The 16,209-nt window shown below is 48.0% G+C and overlaps 1 protein-coding gene across 9 annotated transcripts in view; it reads right to left on the reverse strand.

The window, feature by feature from the left end:
* POC1A (POC1 centriolar protein A) overlaps positions 1–16,209 on the reverse strand; it is an 81,411-nt gene that overhangs the window by 18,671 nt on the left and 46,531 nt on the right. For 7 of the 9 annotated variants that reach the window (XM_045386155.3, XM_005547312.5, XM_005547317.5 and 4 more), the window contains one exon: positions 3,157–3,300. In XM_045386155.3, the coding sequence (XP_045242090.1) occupies positions 3,157–3,300 (144 nt within the window). Of the gene's footprint in view, positions 1–3,156; positions 3,301–5,854; positions 5,896–16,209 lie in introns of all 9 variants that reach the window. The other 2 variants (XR_006696080.3, XR_012431234.1) reach the window with 1 other exon arrangement.

Consider the following 16,209-nt stretch of genomic DNA (forward strand, 5'->3'; position numbering starts at 1 on the left):
AGCTTCATGAGGCAGTGGAGAATTGGGAGAGCTATTTCTGGTGCTGTCATGCAGATCCCCCTGGCCTCCAAGCCTTGGATAACGACAATGGCAGCAACAGGAGCAGCACCCAACACATCAGCAGTGCACGGCGTTGTCAGGTACTGTTCAAGGAGCTTCCCAAGAGGCCTATGAAGTGGGTGCTATGATCAGCTCTGTGTTCCAGATTTGGAAAGTAAGGCACACAGACGCGAAGTGACTTGCCCGAGGTTGCTGAGGTAGGCAGTGGGGAAGCCAGACAAAGCTAAAGCCACTCCTCTCCACCGGCTCACTCAGCTTCCTGGCTTCCAGGCTTTTCCTTCACACAGAGGAGCTGCGGAAGGCGTCACCCTGGGGAGGACTGAGATTGGGTCCCTGACCCTCAGACTGGTGAGAGACAGACCACAAACACCCACAGAGGTGACCTTGCCACATGGGGCCATACCAGCCTGTTGAGCAGAAAGGCAGGCTTTGAAGACTGTGAGCCTCTGAAATAGGGTATCCTACCCAGGGGCTGGAGACTCTGTGACTCACTCAGAAAACATCCCTGGCCACTGCCCACTGCAGCCCCATGGCTCTCGCCTGGAAGGATGTTCTGTAGGATGGAGGCCTGAAGGACCTGGAAGGCAGCTTCCCTCTCAAAGGCCACTTTGAAGTAGACTTCCCTGTGGGGGAGGGAAGGGGTAGTGGGGGCGACGGAGGAGAACAGCATAATTCACATGGATGACTTTTTAGTAGGAATCAGTGCTAGGGTGGCTGGGCATCCCACCCTTCCAGAACAAAAAGGCTCTTCAGGACCTGGTGGATGGCGAGGAGTGCTTGCTGATGGGGTGGCACCTGAGACCAATATCCACAGACCAAGAAGGAAGGCCAGCTGAACAAGCCACTTGGGAAGATGGATGGTGGTGGCCGTCTGGCATTAAGCTTCAGGGGAGGGCTGGGTCAGTCTGGACCATCCAGAGCGGGGCCTGCTGTGGGCCTGCCTCTGCTGGGCCAATGCCAAGAGAAAGGTGCAGGGAAACTTTCAACCCCCTGGTGGAGATAGCTCTGGTTGTGGCTGAAACACCTCAGCTAGAGAAAATCTCAACTCCAGGAGAGAAAGGTGGGCCTAGAAGACAACCAACAGCCAAGCCCGAGGAGAACTTGCCAGGATTAGCACAAAGGTGCTATGCACAGTTCTGAAAATGGGTTGAACTTTAAGGCCTCAACTGGTGCTTCATCTGCAGAACTCAAGTTTCCTCGGGATGCATTGAGTCCGTCAAGAACATGCCTCGCTTTATGGCATCCAGAAACACACAGACACTGTCAGTTTTGCAAAGCAGGTGACTGGCTGATATTGTTGGCATCTGGTCGGGGGTGGCCTGCCAGTTGGATTTGCAAAGGGGCTGAATAGTGTGAGGTAGGACCAGGGTGCCACAGAGGCACTGAGACACCCAGACACCCAGCCATGGGCCGAAGGCCACAGGCCACAGGCCAGCCTTCACTTATTCTCTGTGATGCCAGTTTTTTAAAAGTTACTATCGTACTAACTGCGAACACATAACAAAACCTTCCATGTGCACCCCTAAAACACAGTGACAGGAAATGTTTTTAGTGTTATACTCCTCTGGATCCAATGTAGCTATTTTTAACCACCTTCTCAGACTTAATTTCCAATTTTATCCTATAAAGTTCTAATTGATTCCACCTCCCCTAATCTCTCACTTGGCGAGGCTGTGAAAAACATGAGGCAGTTGCTGACGGGTTTGAAGTGGGGTGGTTTTTAAGTCTTTGCATGCTGCTCACATCACTCTCAGCACATGCCTTCTTCTCAGGGCTTAGCAGCCTCTCAGCAAGGTCTGTACACTGTGCCCTGGAGTCCCACAGCCCCCAGTCATGACACTTGGCCTTTCCCTTCAAGAGTGCTTTCTTCAGTGGGCCCAAGGTATGCCCCAGCTGGGCTCTGATGACACACCCTGGAAGAGCTTTTCTCACTTAGCCCACGATCCCAAGCTGGGGAAAGGATACCATGCCATCTCAGCTCCATTTCCGTTAGTGACATTAAGGGTCCCTTGCATCCTTCATGTGAGCTGGACTGGAGACCACTCTTCCTTGCTTCCCCACCCCCTGCCCCCTGGCTTTAACACCTTTCTGTTTTCCTCATGGGCCACATGTGTCCCTCCTGCAGCCTCGCTCTACCCATGTGATGGCATGGCAGAGGAGGATCTGCAGAGTCCCAGCCTGGCCTCAGGAGCCAAGCAGATGAGGAATTGGGGAACCTCTAAATCCCGCCTTGCCCCCGACCCCATCACCACATATCCACATGCCAGCCACCTGGAGCTTCACTCATTCCCTGGACATGCCCATGGCCTCTTCAGAGCCATAGGCAGCCAGGACCTCTCTTCCTCCCTCGGGTGGGATGGCCCTGCCAAGCATGCCCTAGTGCTGGCCACCACCTCTTGTCAGGGGATTTTGCTCTTAATGAAACTGCTACACTACGAGCCTGTGTTATGGCTGCCAACCTACGCTCCCAAGGGCGGAGCCCATATCCATCTCAGTGATGAGGGTGGTCAGGGCCACAACTAACATTCATTGAGCAGTTACCTAGGGCCACCAGGCATGGGTCAAACATTTCCCAGATTCATCTCCCTTAATTCTCATCATGAATGTGGCAGGCAGAGCCCACAACCACCAGCACTTTACAGATAAACATACCAGGGCTTAGAGAACTGAAGGGATTTCCCCAAGGTTGCTCAGAGGATAAGGGCCAGGCTCAAACTCAGAGCCTAGGCTCTCAGAAGCCCTGACTCACTACTCAGTTCCCTGGCATGCCCCTGCAGTGCCTATCCAGCAAAGAGTGGGAGGAATAAACAAACACAGTGTTTCTTTCAAAGCTCTTCAGTGGCCCAGGCCAGCTCTAGGTGAGCACACTCCAGTAGTACCCAGCACTGGGGATTTTGGAGTCTAGTGGCCTGGCCAGGGCTTGAATGGCTCCAAGAGCCAGGATCCCCGGGAAGGCTCTGCAATGTCATTAATCTGGACTGGAAAAGAGGTCCATTATAATTATGTTTTTAAAAATCCAGCACCTGTTGTCCAACTTCAAAGGGTCCAAATGCGGGACCAAGTGCAGATGACGGGTGAACCCACAGTGTGGCTTACCTGAGTGAGGACATCCAGCTGGCCCACAATGTGCTCCAGCGTGCTGGTCAGCGTCTGGGGCACGCTCACGGGCTCCTGGGGCTGGCTCTGCACAGACTCCACACTCCTGCCTCTGCCTGGGGGGCCAGGGAAGTCCACTTCTGGCTAAAGACAGAAAGAAAAAAGTTCCTCAGTCTATACAGTGCTTGAAGAAATACTGTGAGAGGAATAGCCCCTCTAAAAGATGAAAGGGAAAACCACCAGCAAACTTGAGAAGGTAAGCTGCAAGTGTCAGTGAGAAACAGCAGCGTGGCGGCGTTCCCACATCTGGGTCCACATGCACACCTTTCCAGGCAGAGGCCTTAAGTGAGGAGTGGAATCAGAACGCCTCGTGGTTCAGGCAGAAAGGGGCCTGGGGAGGAGGGCAGGTAGGTCAGTGAGTGGCCTCAGTCTGCTCTTGGAGCCCCACAGGGAGGCTGGCTGCCTCCCATCTCTTCAAGCAGCTGGCACCCACCAGCAGGCATCCAGGTGAGTCCTGAGATGCTGAAGCCCGGCCTGGGCCTGAAGTTCCTCCTCTTCCTGGTCAGTTGAACTCTAATTCCGCACCCCCCAATATGGGGATGTGTCAGGCTTCACAAATGCCTTTCCCAGGCCCGAGGAGCTGTGGCCCAGAACCTGGTGGCAGTGTGTATGTGGCAGGGAGAGGGGTGTTCCAATCCCATCCTGGCCCAGATCCCCTGGAAAAACAAAGATTTCTGTTTGCATGTCCCAGGCTGGCACATGGCTGGCAGGAATCTGAATCCACAGGAGAGGCACCCCGGGCTGCTTCAGATAGGACTCCAGGAGGTGAGGGGCTTAGTGCTTCTGCCTAAGGCCCCTCAGCCCCCAAATTCAGAAAAGTCAGCTCCTTGTCCTATGCACAAAGGTTTCTGTGGATCGAGGAAGTGCTGTGCACATGTTCAGTGGGCGGGATGCTGGAGCCATGGGTGTCCAAGGGCAGGGCTGGTCTTAGAGCCTGCAGTTCCTCTGTGGACTTGTTCCCACGGGAATGTGGTTTAGCACGTGGACCCTATCTGCATGTTTTCCTTTATTAGGTAAGTATTCGAGTCTCATAGATCTCAAACTTTCAAGGGCATGCTGATTTGAACTTGGAAAAATGCTGGCCCTCGTGATGGCTACAGGAGAACCTGAATGTAAGACATGAGCCAGAGGGATGTTCTTGAGAACATGAGCAGCACCGTGTCCACACGCCTATCATCAGCATGTCGACCACTTCCGTGGCCATTTCCACAACTTCGGCCATCAGGGCTGAGTCTCTTCCAGTCCTCCAGGAATCAACGTGCTTCAGATCTCAAAGCTTACCCAGAAGCCCATCCCAAAAGGAAGTTTCAGAAGTCCACCAGCCTTGCCAGGATAGACTTCAGCCTACCACAGTGGCCCCCAGACTAAGGCAGTTCTGTCAGGAGACACAGCAGAGTGCAGTGGTGAGGAATGGTGACTCAGACACTCACTGATCAGCTCTGGGCCTCCACTTCTTCATCTAGACTGGGCCAGTCCTTCAAATGGCTGAAGCTACCAGCAGGCCTTTCTTAAGAAATGTTCAGTGCTGTGCCCACTCCTTCCAGAGGAGCCCCTAACTTGTAGACACACACACTCCTCCACTGCAGGAAGGGTGTGAGCAGGGAATTCTTCTGTCCTACAGCCAGCATTGTCATGGAATGGGTCAGAGTCTGGTGCTGCTGGCTGCCTAGGAAGGAGGGAATGGAAAATCTGAGTTTCTGCAGAATGGCCCAGAAACGGACAGTGCTGAGCTCAGCCTCTGGAAGCACAGTGGACGCTGCAGGGAGGCAGGGTGAGTACCACTGACTTTAGCAATAGAAACCCTCCTGGATGAGCCAAAGTTGAGCCAGCTCCAAGGGAGTATTAAAGACAGCAGCCGCGGGGCTCCAAGCTGGAGAGGTGGCCTTTACAACAGAGGGTTGCAGCAGCTGCCATGTTTTCCCACCTATACCACACTTTCATGGGCTGTCTCCATTTGACAAGAAAGAGAACTAAGGCTCAGTCAGAAAATGACTGTCCAAAACTAACCAGCCTCAAACTCTAGGGCTGTCTGGAGCCATTTCCCTGCCTCCTTGCCCACTCTCATCAGAAAACATCACAGCACTTAACACTCTACCAGTCCAGCAATTGCCATGGTTTACTTGCCATCCACTGTGTGCCCTCATTTAATGTCACCTCACTTAATACATGTAACCTCACTTCATCCTTATGATGGCCCTTCCCAATAGGCATTATTAACCTTGTTTTTCAGATATGGACACTTGGGCTCAAAGAGGTTAAGTAATTTGTTCTAAGTTACCCAGCAAATAACAGAATTGGGATCTGAACCCAAAATGCAGGCTCTTCCTGGGCATGAGACAGCCTCTGGCAGGTGACATTGACTGTAGCTGGGCTTCCATGTGCACAACTCCTCTCCAACGTCCCCATAGAGGCCTCTGAATCCTGGGTCTAATGCTTTTTGCGTTACTTCCTCAACCCATCTGCCCTGGAATGATTGCCCGGCACAGAGCTGAACTCAGAGGAGGCCCTCCACAAACACTCAACACCCCAAAGAGCAGAGCCCACCGAGGTAAACTTTCTGTGTAATGAAACCTCCCCACTGTCTGCACTGTAGCAAAGGGCCAGCAGCCCCGCCCCTCACAGCTCTGGAGCCACTCACCTGCATGCCAGCACTCCGGAGCTGTGGCATTTCCCTGAGGGCTGGGCAAATAAGCAAGAAAGCAGAGATAAGAAAATGACACGCAAGAGTGGGAAGAGACAGTCATACCAGAGCCATGAGTAATGACAGTGGCAGAATAACCCAAGCAGCATTTAAATGCAAAAGTCACATCAGCGTTTTGTCTGTTCAACATCAAAGGGTCCTAGCGGTTTTGCCTGGTGGTTCTCAGTTAAGTATAACATGAATAAAATAACACAAAGAGGCCAGACACAGTGACTTACCCCTGTAATCCCAACACTTTGGGATGCCAAGGCGGGCGGATCACTTGAGGTCAGGAGTTCAAGCCTGGTCAACATGGTGAAATCCTATCTATACTAAAAATACAAAACTTAGCCAGGGATGGTGGCAGGCACCTGTGATCCCAGCTACTCAGGAGGCTGAGGCAGGAGAATCACTTGAACCCAGGAGGTGGAGGTTGCAGTGAGCTGAGATCACGTCACTGCACTCCAGCCTGGGCAACAGAGCACGACTCCATCTCAAAATAAAAAGTAATGCTCACTAAAATAACAACAAAGATTAACCCACACACATACCCGTATAGATCTACATCAATTCAAGAACATTTCACTTTTGCCAAATATAAGTATCTTAATACCAAAACAAAAAAAAGGTGACTCTCAAGAGATGGCTCTAACTTTCGGAAATATCACTTGGGGCCTGCAGGTGTCTCCTCTCATGCCACCCTGGGGTGGGACTCTGGTTTCTTACAGTCGGTTAAGTGTTGCCCACCTCAGTTCCTGTTTCCTCTGCTGCCTGCCTTTCATACACCACCAGGAGCTCAGCACTTCACACACAGCAGGAATTGCCTAAATATCTGTGGCTGATACTCAGCCACCCAGACACAAGAGGAACCAAACCATAACATTTCATTAAAAACAAAAAGAAACAGCTTGTAGATCTTCCTTGTGACAAGAAATCAACCCATCTGGAGTTGACTTCTTGAGAGGTCTCTGAATTGACCGTGATCTCACTCTTCCATCAAGATACAAGTATGGATAAGGAGCTGCTGCCTAGGATATATAAAGCTGGGGAGAGTGTTAATTCCATCCTAACAAGAAAAAGACTGACAATCTAAAAGAATCATAACTTCTCTTAAATCAGTGAGCTGAAGTCACAGAACAACCAGTAGCCTGAAATCTAAGGAAAGACAGACACTTCCAAGGAAAACAGAAAGTGAGCATCAGCTGTGGGTCACTTATGGCAAAGCATGAAGAGAAGAGACACCAAGTGCCATACGAGTGGGTAAGTTACAGTTTTAACAAATTGCTGGAGACCAAGTGTAGACTAGGGTAAGAGTGCAGAACCCCCAGGCGCCACAGGCACAAGTAGAGCTTGCACCCATGCACAGGTTCTTCTCCACAGACCTCCCCTGGGCTTTCATAACAAACAAATGGGGGCAGAACAGTAGATGGGAGAAAACCATTCCTGGAGGTGCAGGCCTAGGAGAGGGGAGTGGGCAAGGAAAGATATGAAGCCCTGCCAGGACCTCTCCCCTGTAGAACAGCATCCTAAAGCTACCAGGGAAAAGCAAAGATAAAAACACCCCTCACTGAGGGAGAGGTAGGAAACTATCCTGAGCTGAGATTATCAAGGTCTCCTTTCAATGAGGAAGGAGCAGGACCGCTAAGAATGTCTGACTTTTGAGACTCAGGGAGACAGAGTCTGCCTAAGACTGAAGCTGGGTCAAGACAACAGAGCCCACCCCCAACCCCTACGAAAACAAAAAACAAAACAAAACAAAAAAATAGCAAGCACCAAGCAACAGCAGCCTATCTAGGGAGGAGGGCCAAGAGCATGGAAAAAAGCATGCCCCTCTGAGAGGCAAGACCACAGGGCTGGCTGAAAGGTGAGAGTGAGGAAAATGATTGAGAAAATCCTCTATCACCCAGACCTCAACCTAGGTACGTTAGGTAACACTAAACTAAGCTCAACTCCTGAAAAGACTATTTACCTCAGTCTTTACTGTCCTAAACATGATGCCTGGCATTTAATAGAAAATTATGAGACACAAAAAGGCAGGGAGAAAAAAAACCCCACCGTCAAGAGACAAAGCAATCAGTAGAAACAGACTCAGATGACCTAGATGTTGAAACTACGAGATACAAAATTTAAAATAATTATGATTAATATGGTAAAGGCTCTACTGAACAACACACATGATCAAATGGAGAATTTCAGCAGAAAGGCAGAAATTATAAGAAAGAGTCTAATGGACACAACAGAAATAAGAAACCCAGTAACAGAGAAGTATGGCTATAATGGGCTCAATGGGAAAATAAATTAGTGATCTTAAAGATAGATCAATTCCTCAAACTGAAACACAGAGGGCTAGAACAGAGCTTCCATAAGCTACAGGACAATATTGTCTCTAACACATGGACAACTGCAATCCTGGAAGGAGAAGAGAGAGAAATTAGATATTTCTTATAAATAGAAATTTGCTGGTTAAAAAACTGTCAGCTTTGGTTTGTCTAGGGGGAAAAAAGGTCTTTACTTCCCCACCATTTCTAAAATATTTTTGCTGAGTACAAATATTGGGTTGGCAGTTTTTCCTTCAAACTTTAAAGATGTTACTCTTTCAGTTTGTGTAGTTTCATGAGAATTCTTCATAATTCTTACATTTGATCCACTGTATGTATGTTTTTTTTTCTCTGGCTACCTTCAAGATTTCTTTTTTAATCCTTGGTTTTCAGAACTTTGAATATAACTCATCTAGGATTTTGTTTTGTTTTGTTTTTTCTCCAGCTTGTTTGTTGTTTCTCTGAGCTTCTTGGAACTATGGTTTGATGCCTTTCATTATTTTTTGAAAATTCTTGGCCATTATCTTTTCAATAACACCAAAACAACATGAAGTATATATTATTAATAGTTTCCTAGGGCTACTGTAACAAATTGTCACATTTGATGGCATAAAAGGATAGAAATTAATTCTCTCACAGTTCTGGAAGTCTGAATCAAGGCAGGGCCACATTTTCTCTGGAGGCACGAAGCGAGAATGCTTCCTCTTTCAGTTTCTGGTGACTCCATAATTCCTTGACTTATGGCTACATAACTCCAATCTCTGCCTCTGTCTTCACATGGCATTCTTCTCCTTTCTCTGTGTGTCTCTCTTCTGTGTGGCTCTTCTAAGGACACTTGTCATTCAATTTAGGACCACCAATCCAAGATGATCTCATCTTGAGATTCTTAATTACATCCACAAAGATCTTTTCCCCCAAGTAAAGTCATCTTCACAGTTTCTGGGGGTTAGGATGTAGACATATCTTTCAGGGAGGCTCCCATTCAACATACTACAAAATGCTTAAGTATAAATCTAACAACATATGTGCAAAATGTGTATGTTGAAAACTACAAAACACTAATGAGAAAAACTGAAGACCTATACCAATGAAGAGATACACCGTGTTCATGTATTAAAGGCTCAACGTTGTAAATATGTCAATTTCCTCCCAAATCACCTACAGGCATCAAGAAGTTGATTCTGAAATTTACATGGAAAGGCAAAAGAACTAGAAAAGCCAAAACGATTTTGAAAAAAAGAATAAAATTAGAGGAATCACACTACATGATTTCAAGACTTAGTCTAAAACTATATTAACCAAGACACTGTGATATTGGTAAAAGGATAGACACATAGATTAGTAGAACAAAGAGAATCCAGAAACTCTAGACCAGTATCTGGCCAATTAATTTTTAACAAAGGTGCACAAACAACTTAGTACAGAAAAGTTAGTATTTCCAAAGTTGATTAAACAATTGGGTATCCAAGTGCAAAAAAATGAACTTCGGTACATACCATGCACTACATACAAAAACTAATTCAAAATGGATCACAGAACTAAGTGTAAAAACTAAAACTATAAGGCCGGGTGTAGTGGCTCATGCCTGTAATCCCAGCACTTTGGGAGGCTGAGGCAGGCGGATCATCTGAGGTCAGGAGTTTGAGACCAGCCTGGCCAACATGGCAAAACCACGTCTCTACTAAAATGCAAAAATTAGCCAGGTGTGGTGGCGGGCACCTGTAATACCAGCTACTAGGGAGGCTGAGGCAGGGGAATCGCTTGAACACGGGAGGCAGAGGTTGTAGTGAGTCGAGATTGCGCCAACGCACTCCAGCCTGGGCAACAAAGTAAGACTTCATCTCAAAAAAAATAAAAAACAAAAAACCAAACCTAAAACTATAAAACGAATATACATTTTTCCTGTAAAACATAAGATCTCTGTGACCTTGGGTTAGGCATATTCCTTAGATATGATACCTGAAGTATGATCCATAAAAGAAAAAATTGATAAAATGAACTTCTTCAAAATTCAAAACTTCTGCTCTTTTTTTTTTTTTTTTTTTTTTGAGATAGAGTCTTGCTCTGTCCCCAGGCTGGAGTGCAGTGGCGCAATCTCGGCTCACTGCAAGCTCCGCCTCCCGGGTTCACGCCATTCTCCTGCCTCAGCCTCCCAAGTAGCTGGGACTACAGGCGCCCACCACCATGCCAAGCTAATTTTTTTGTATTTTTAGTAGAGACAGAGTTTCACTGTGTTAGCCAGGATGGTCTCGATCTCCTGACCTCGTAATCTGCCCATCTCGGCCTTCCAAAGTGCTGGGATTACAGGCTTGAGCCACTGCACCTGGCCAAAACTTCTGCTCTTTGAAAGACATTGAATAAAAAGGATGCCCGGCCAGGCGTGGTGGCTCATGCCTGTAATCCCAGTACTTTGGGAGGCTGAGGCGGGCGGATCACCTGAGGTCCAGAGTTTGAGACCAGTCTGACCAACATGGAGAAACCCCGTGTCTACTAAAAATACATAATTAGCTGGGTGTGGTGGCGCATGCCTGTAATCCCAGCTACTCAGGAGTGAGGTAGGAGAATGGCTTGAACCTGGGAGGCGGAGGTTGCTTATGAGCCGAGATCGCACCATTGCACTCCAGCCTGGGCAACAAGAGTGAAACTCCATTTCAAAAAAAAAAAAAGGTGTTCTACATCATTAATCATTAGGATAATGGAAGTTAAAACCACAGTGACATACAACTCTATACCTATTAGAATAGCCTAAAGGAAAAAAAAAAACTGATCATGCCAAGTGTTGGAAGGGAGGTGGAGTAACTTGAACTCTCATATACTGCTGGCACGAACGTAAGACGGCATAACCATTTTGAAAAGTTTGACAGTTATTAAAAGGCTAAACATACACCTATTATATGTCCCAGCCATTCCATGCCTACGTATTTACCCAAAAAAATGGAAGCATATTTCCATAGAAAAATACATACATGAACGTTCATGGCAGCTTTATTTATAATAGCCAAAAATTGGCCAGGCGAGGTGGCTCACGCTTGTAATCCCAGCACTTTGGGAGGCCGAGGTGGGCGGATCACGAGGTCAGGAGATCGAGACCATCCTGGCTAACACGGTGAAACCCCATCTCTACTAAAAATACAAAAAATTAGCCGGGCGAGGTGGCAGGCGCCTGTAGTCCCAGCTACTCGGGAGGCTGAGGCAGGAGAATGGCATGAAGCCGGGAGGTGGAGCTTGCAGTGAGCCGAGATTGCGCCACTGCACTGCAGCCTGGGAGACAGAGCGAGACTCCGCCTCAAAAAAAAAAAAAAAAAAAAAAAGCCAAAAATTGCAAATAGCCCAAATGCTCACCAACAAAACAAAATTGTGGTATATCCATTTGACGAAATAAAAAGGAATGAACTAATGGATACATATAACCATGTGGGTCAATCTCAAAATAATTAGGCTGAGTGAAAGAAACCAGACCAAAAAGAATATATAACTGTATAATTTCATTTATATCATATTCTAAAAAATACAAACTAATCTATAGTGACAGAAAACAGATTAATGATTGCCTGGGGCTAGAGTGAGTAGATTGACTACAGAGAGGCAAAAGAGAACATTTTGGGATGATGGAAAGATTCTATATCTTGATTGTGGTAATGGTTACATGACTGTATCTGTCAAAACTCAGAGAACTGTTTGCTTTCTAAAATGGTGAATGTTACTATTTGTAAATTATAAAGCCCAACTAAAAACAAAAAACATGTGGTTACAACTGAAATGTCCTTAGGGGACCAACCTACCCATCACAGGACACAGTTGACACCACTCATCACTGCCACTCTGCACGCAAGGTGAAAATCACCAGCTCTCCACAGGCCCTTACCAATGGGCCAAACCCAAGGCTGAAGACCCCAGGTGAGGCCCACAAGGTCCACCATCAGTCTGGGAATTACAGTTTCCAAATGCAAAGCCAGAGTCATAACTCAGTGCAGTGCAATTTCCAAAGCCCCAGTTTCCCAGTGGAATTCAAGAGAGCAGCAGAGGTTCCCAGGCAGGGTTTCCCAAGCAGCAGACATGCAGTCCATGGAGTGTCAGGCCTCCGCTGCTTAGGAGTCTGTACACAGCTTGGCAGTCAGGAGCAAGGTCTGCACGCACCTGGTCAGTAGGCTGGAGCTTGAGCAGAGATGAAACACACCCCTCTCGGGGGGAGGGGGTGAAATGGACAATTCTTAATACCTGCTCAAGGTGGAACTTTCTACTTTTTTAAAAGTTCTAACACTGGACCATGCCCTTTGCCCAGCCTGCTCCTGAAACTGAAACTCTGTAATAAACAAAAGTGTCCAGGAACTGGTCCAAAGCTTGATTCTAGGCAAGAGAGGGGAGAAGGTGACCTGGGGCCAAGAGCTGGGCTATCTCACTCACCCTTCCTGTACAGACCCAGGTGAACAGCATGTCTGGCCACTGCTCACTGAAAACCAAGGCACGTCACTACATTTCCAAAGCAGGGCTGCCCTGTGTAAAACTGGAAGAAATGGACACAAACACACCCCTATGATTAAATCTTTTCAGCTGAATCTTTGATTGAACTGTTCACTGTATAGCCTGCTAAGTGTGGAGAAGGAGACTCACAGACACAGATGTTTCTTAGTCCTGGCCTCAGGTCTTTGACAATTTGCCTTCATGAAAAGTTGACAGGCATCCATGTCTGTCTACCTCCATGTTTGCTAAACCTGCCCCTAGGGAGGGAAGCAGGGAACACACTGAGCTCACTTGGACTCAGCCTCATGTCCATCTTCTCAAGAGGAAAGGCACAGGTGTTTTCTCAAATTAAAGCTCAAAAGAAGCCTATACTGAACTCACCACACATATCTGCAGACTAGATACACTACAGTCTTATTTGCCCTGTAATTTAGGGTTCTGGCCTAGAATCCAACAGGAGAAGAAACTTCTGATTCCAAACATAGCCCTGAACCCAAGAGAAATTCTGGTTTCCTAAAACCATCTAACTTTTGGCCGTCCTGCCAGTCCTGCCTCCAGGCAGCCTGAGCATGAGGGTGGGGTATGGCCCCACCGCTGGCTTTCATCTAGGGGCTATGAACATGCAAGGTACCTTTTCACATTCCCCATGCCAGACTGTGAGTAGGGCAGGTGCTGGGTCATTTCTGAACGTTCAGGCCGGGAGCGGTGGCTCATGCCTGTAATCCTAGCACTTTGGGAGGCTGAGGCGGGCGGGTCACGAGGTCAGGAGATAGAGACCATCCTGGCTAACACAGTGAAACCCCGTCTCTACTAAAAATACAAAAAATTAGCTGGGCGTGGTGGTGGGCGCCTGTAGTCCCAGCTACTTGGGAGGCTGAGGCAGGAGAATAGTGTGAACCCGGGAGGCGGAGCTTGCAGGAAAAAAAAAAAGTTCAGAGACACGGGGCCTGGAGGTCCACACAGCAACCTCCAAACCAAATCAGATGTTCCACAACTACAGATCACAGTCAGGCCTCAGAGCCACCCCTTGACCTCAGGCCCCTGCCGATGGGAAACCAACATGGTGTCCTTTGGACTAAAACTGTGAAGGGGCCAGGTGTGATGGCATGTGCCTGTCGTCCCAGCTACTCATGAGGCTGAGGTGGGAGGATTGCTTGAGCCCAGGAGTTGGAGGCTGCGCTGAGCTACAATCCAGTCTGGGTGACATTGTGAGAGACCCTATTTCTAAATAAATAAATAAAATAAAAATTGTAAAGGGGTTGAAGGGTGGGTCTAAAATGAAGGATGGGGAATCTGCATGCCTGACCAACCCCTGGATTCCAGGCCTTGTCACACACAGAACCAGGACCACAGGCCATCTCATAGTCCCCTCTCAGAAAGTGGTCCCTTTGAGGCAGGGATCACAGGTGCCTGTCATCCTATTTCACCCGTGTTGCTCACAGGCCTTGGGCATGTAGGAGATGCTGTATGCACAAACCAAGACTCCGTTCTCCTCGCCCAGGCCCATGGCAAGACGGAGGAGCTGCCCCAGGGCTGCAATGGCCACCCCTGGGCTTGACCCCCATCAATCTGCTGACTCCCCAGCAAGCATTGGAATGCTCTGCAAGCATTTCCAAGAATTTTCCCCCACACAAAGGGGTGATTCTTCAAAATAGTGCAAGGATTGCCTTGATAGGCAAGAAATGGCAAGTTATTTGGTGTCCGACATGCCCCCAGGAGGAAGTTGATCTGGGAGCTGTATCTTACTGAAGTGACACACGCAGGTGAGGGAAGCCGGGGAGAAGAGAGCGAGATGAATCAGGGAGGTGATGGCTAAGTGACTTCAAACCGGTAGAGACCATGAGGAAGCAGCAAGAACATGCCTTGGCACAGTGCGGTTCCTTCCCTGGAGGGGTTCAGTGGAGGCTGGAAAACAACCCCAGCCTTTAGGGGCTGGAGCCCTCCAGGTCATCACACTTGTTACAGTGGGAAATGCACATGAGGGTAGGGGCAGCAAGGTGGAGCCAGGTTTAGGAACACAGAGGAGGGGCAGGGCTGCATGGTGGAGGCTAGGAAGCCTCAGGAAGAAGCAGGTCCATCCTGGGCCAGGCCCACACTCCTGCTGAGTCTGTTCTGGAGTTCCTGGAGCAGATACACCTCTGGAGCATCCTCAGAAACCACCACATAGGCAAGCAGGCAACCCACCTTGCCCAACACCTGTGTGGGAGCATTCCCTCTCAACACACTTGCGCTCCCTTGAGGGTGGCTCTGGTTCAGTTCAGCTCCACAAACACTCCCAAGGGCTCACTACGAGCTGGTGCTGAGTATCTTAGGGTTACCTACCCCTACCTGGAGACAGAAATGCCTACCCTCCCACAGCACACACCTGAACCGAGGTACCCTGGGAGGGAGATCAAGGATTCCAATAAAGCCCAAGTGCTGACTGTAGATTTTTTTTTATATTAAACTGGTTTGAACTAATTTTAGAATTGGAGAAAATGTGCAAAAAATAGTACAGAGAATTTCCATATATCCCTCTGCCAGTGTTAATGTCTTATATAATCATAGGACAATGATCAGACCAGGAAACTAACACTGTGACAATACCATTAACCAAAATAGGGACCCCATTTGAACTTCACCAGTTTTTCTACTAATGTCCTTAGATCCTGATGTTCCAGAATCCTACCAATGCATTTATTACGTATTTAGCCTCCTCCCGTGTCAGTTCCTTAGTCCACAGTTCCACTAAGGAATTCTGTGTCAGTTCCTTAGTCCTCCCTTGTCTTTCATGACCTAGACACTCTGAAGAATATTGATCAGTTACTTTATGAAATGTTCCTTGACTTGGGTTTTATCATTAGATTCAGGTTATAAATGTTGGACACCACCAGAAAAGTGATGTGCACAGTGTCACAGGGTTCATGTGGAAGGGCTTATTACAGGGAATGTTGACCTTGATCAGTGGTGACACTGACCTCTCTGCCAGGTTTCTCCAATGCAAAGTTACTATCTTTCTTGTGTAGTTAATTTTTGGGGACTGTGGATTTTTGAAGGGAATGTGTTACTGTCATTACAAACTCTGTGTGTCAGCTCCGCTTGCAGCTGCCCCACAGATGAGGCATCTAATGAAGACGAGCGGCAGAGCCGACATCTCTGGGAGACGCCGCAGCTCTCAGTGACAAAGAGGAACAGTAGCGGTTTATTTATAGATCCACTTGAAGACAGCTCATTGTAACTACTGGAGTTGAATTTTTAAAACCTCGGAACAAAGGCTGGCTATTTTAAACTCTCCTTGCACTTAGTTCAATGGAGAGTGTTAGAGCCATCGACCACACCCCAGGCATCACTCCCAAGCTCTGTAATTCATACTTTGTGCAGCATCACAGGACACTAGCAAAGCCTGCCAAGAGAGATAAACAGGACTGGCTCTGCCCAACCCGCAGAAGCAGCAGCCCTCAGATCAGCCAGAGCCCTCCACCAGCAGCCCCACAATTCCCAGGGAGGAGTTGCAGGAGGCAATGTCCCATGGGTCAAATAGCCTCTCCTTTCCTG

Source organism: Macaca fascicularis, chromosome 2 (assembly GCF_037993035.2).
Source record: "Macaca fascicularis isolate 582-1 chromosome 2, T2T-MFA8v1.1".
Classification (NCBI taxonomy): domain Eukaryota; kingdom Metazoa; phylum Chordata; class Mammalia; order Primates; family Cercopithecidae; genus Macaca; species Macaca fascicularis.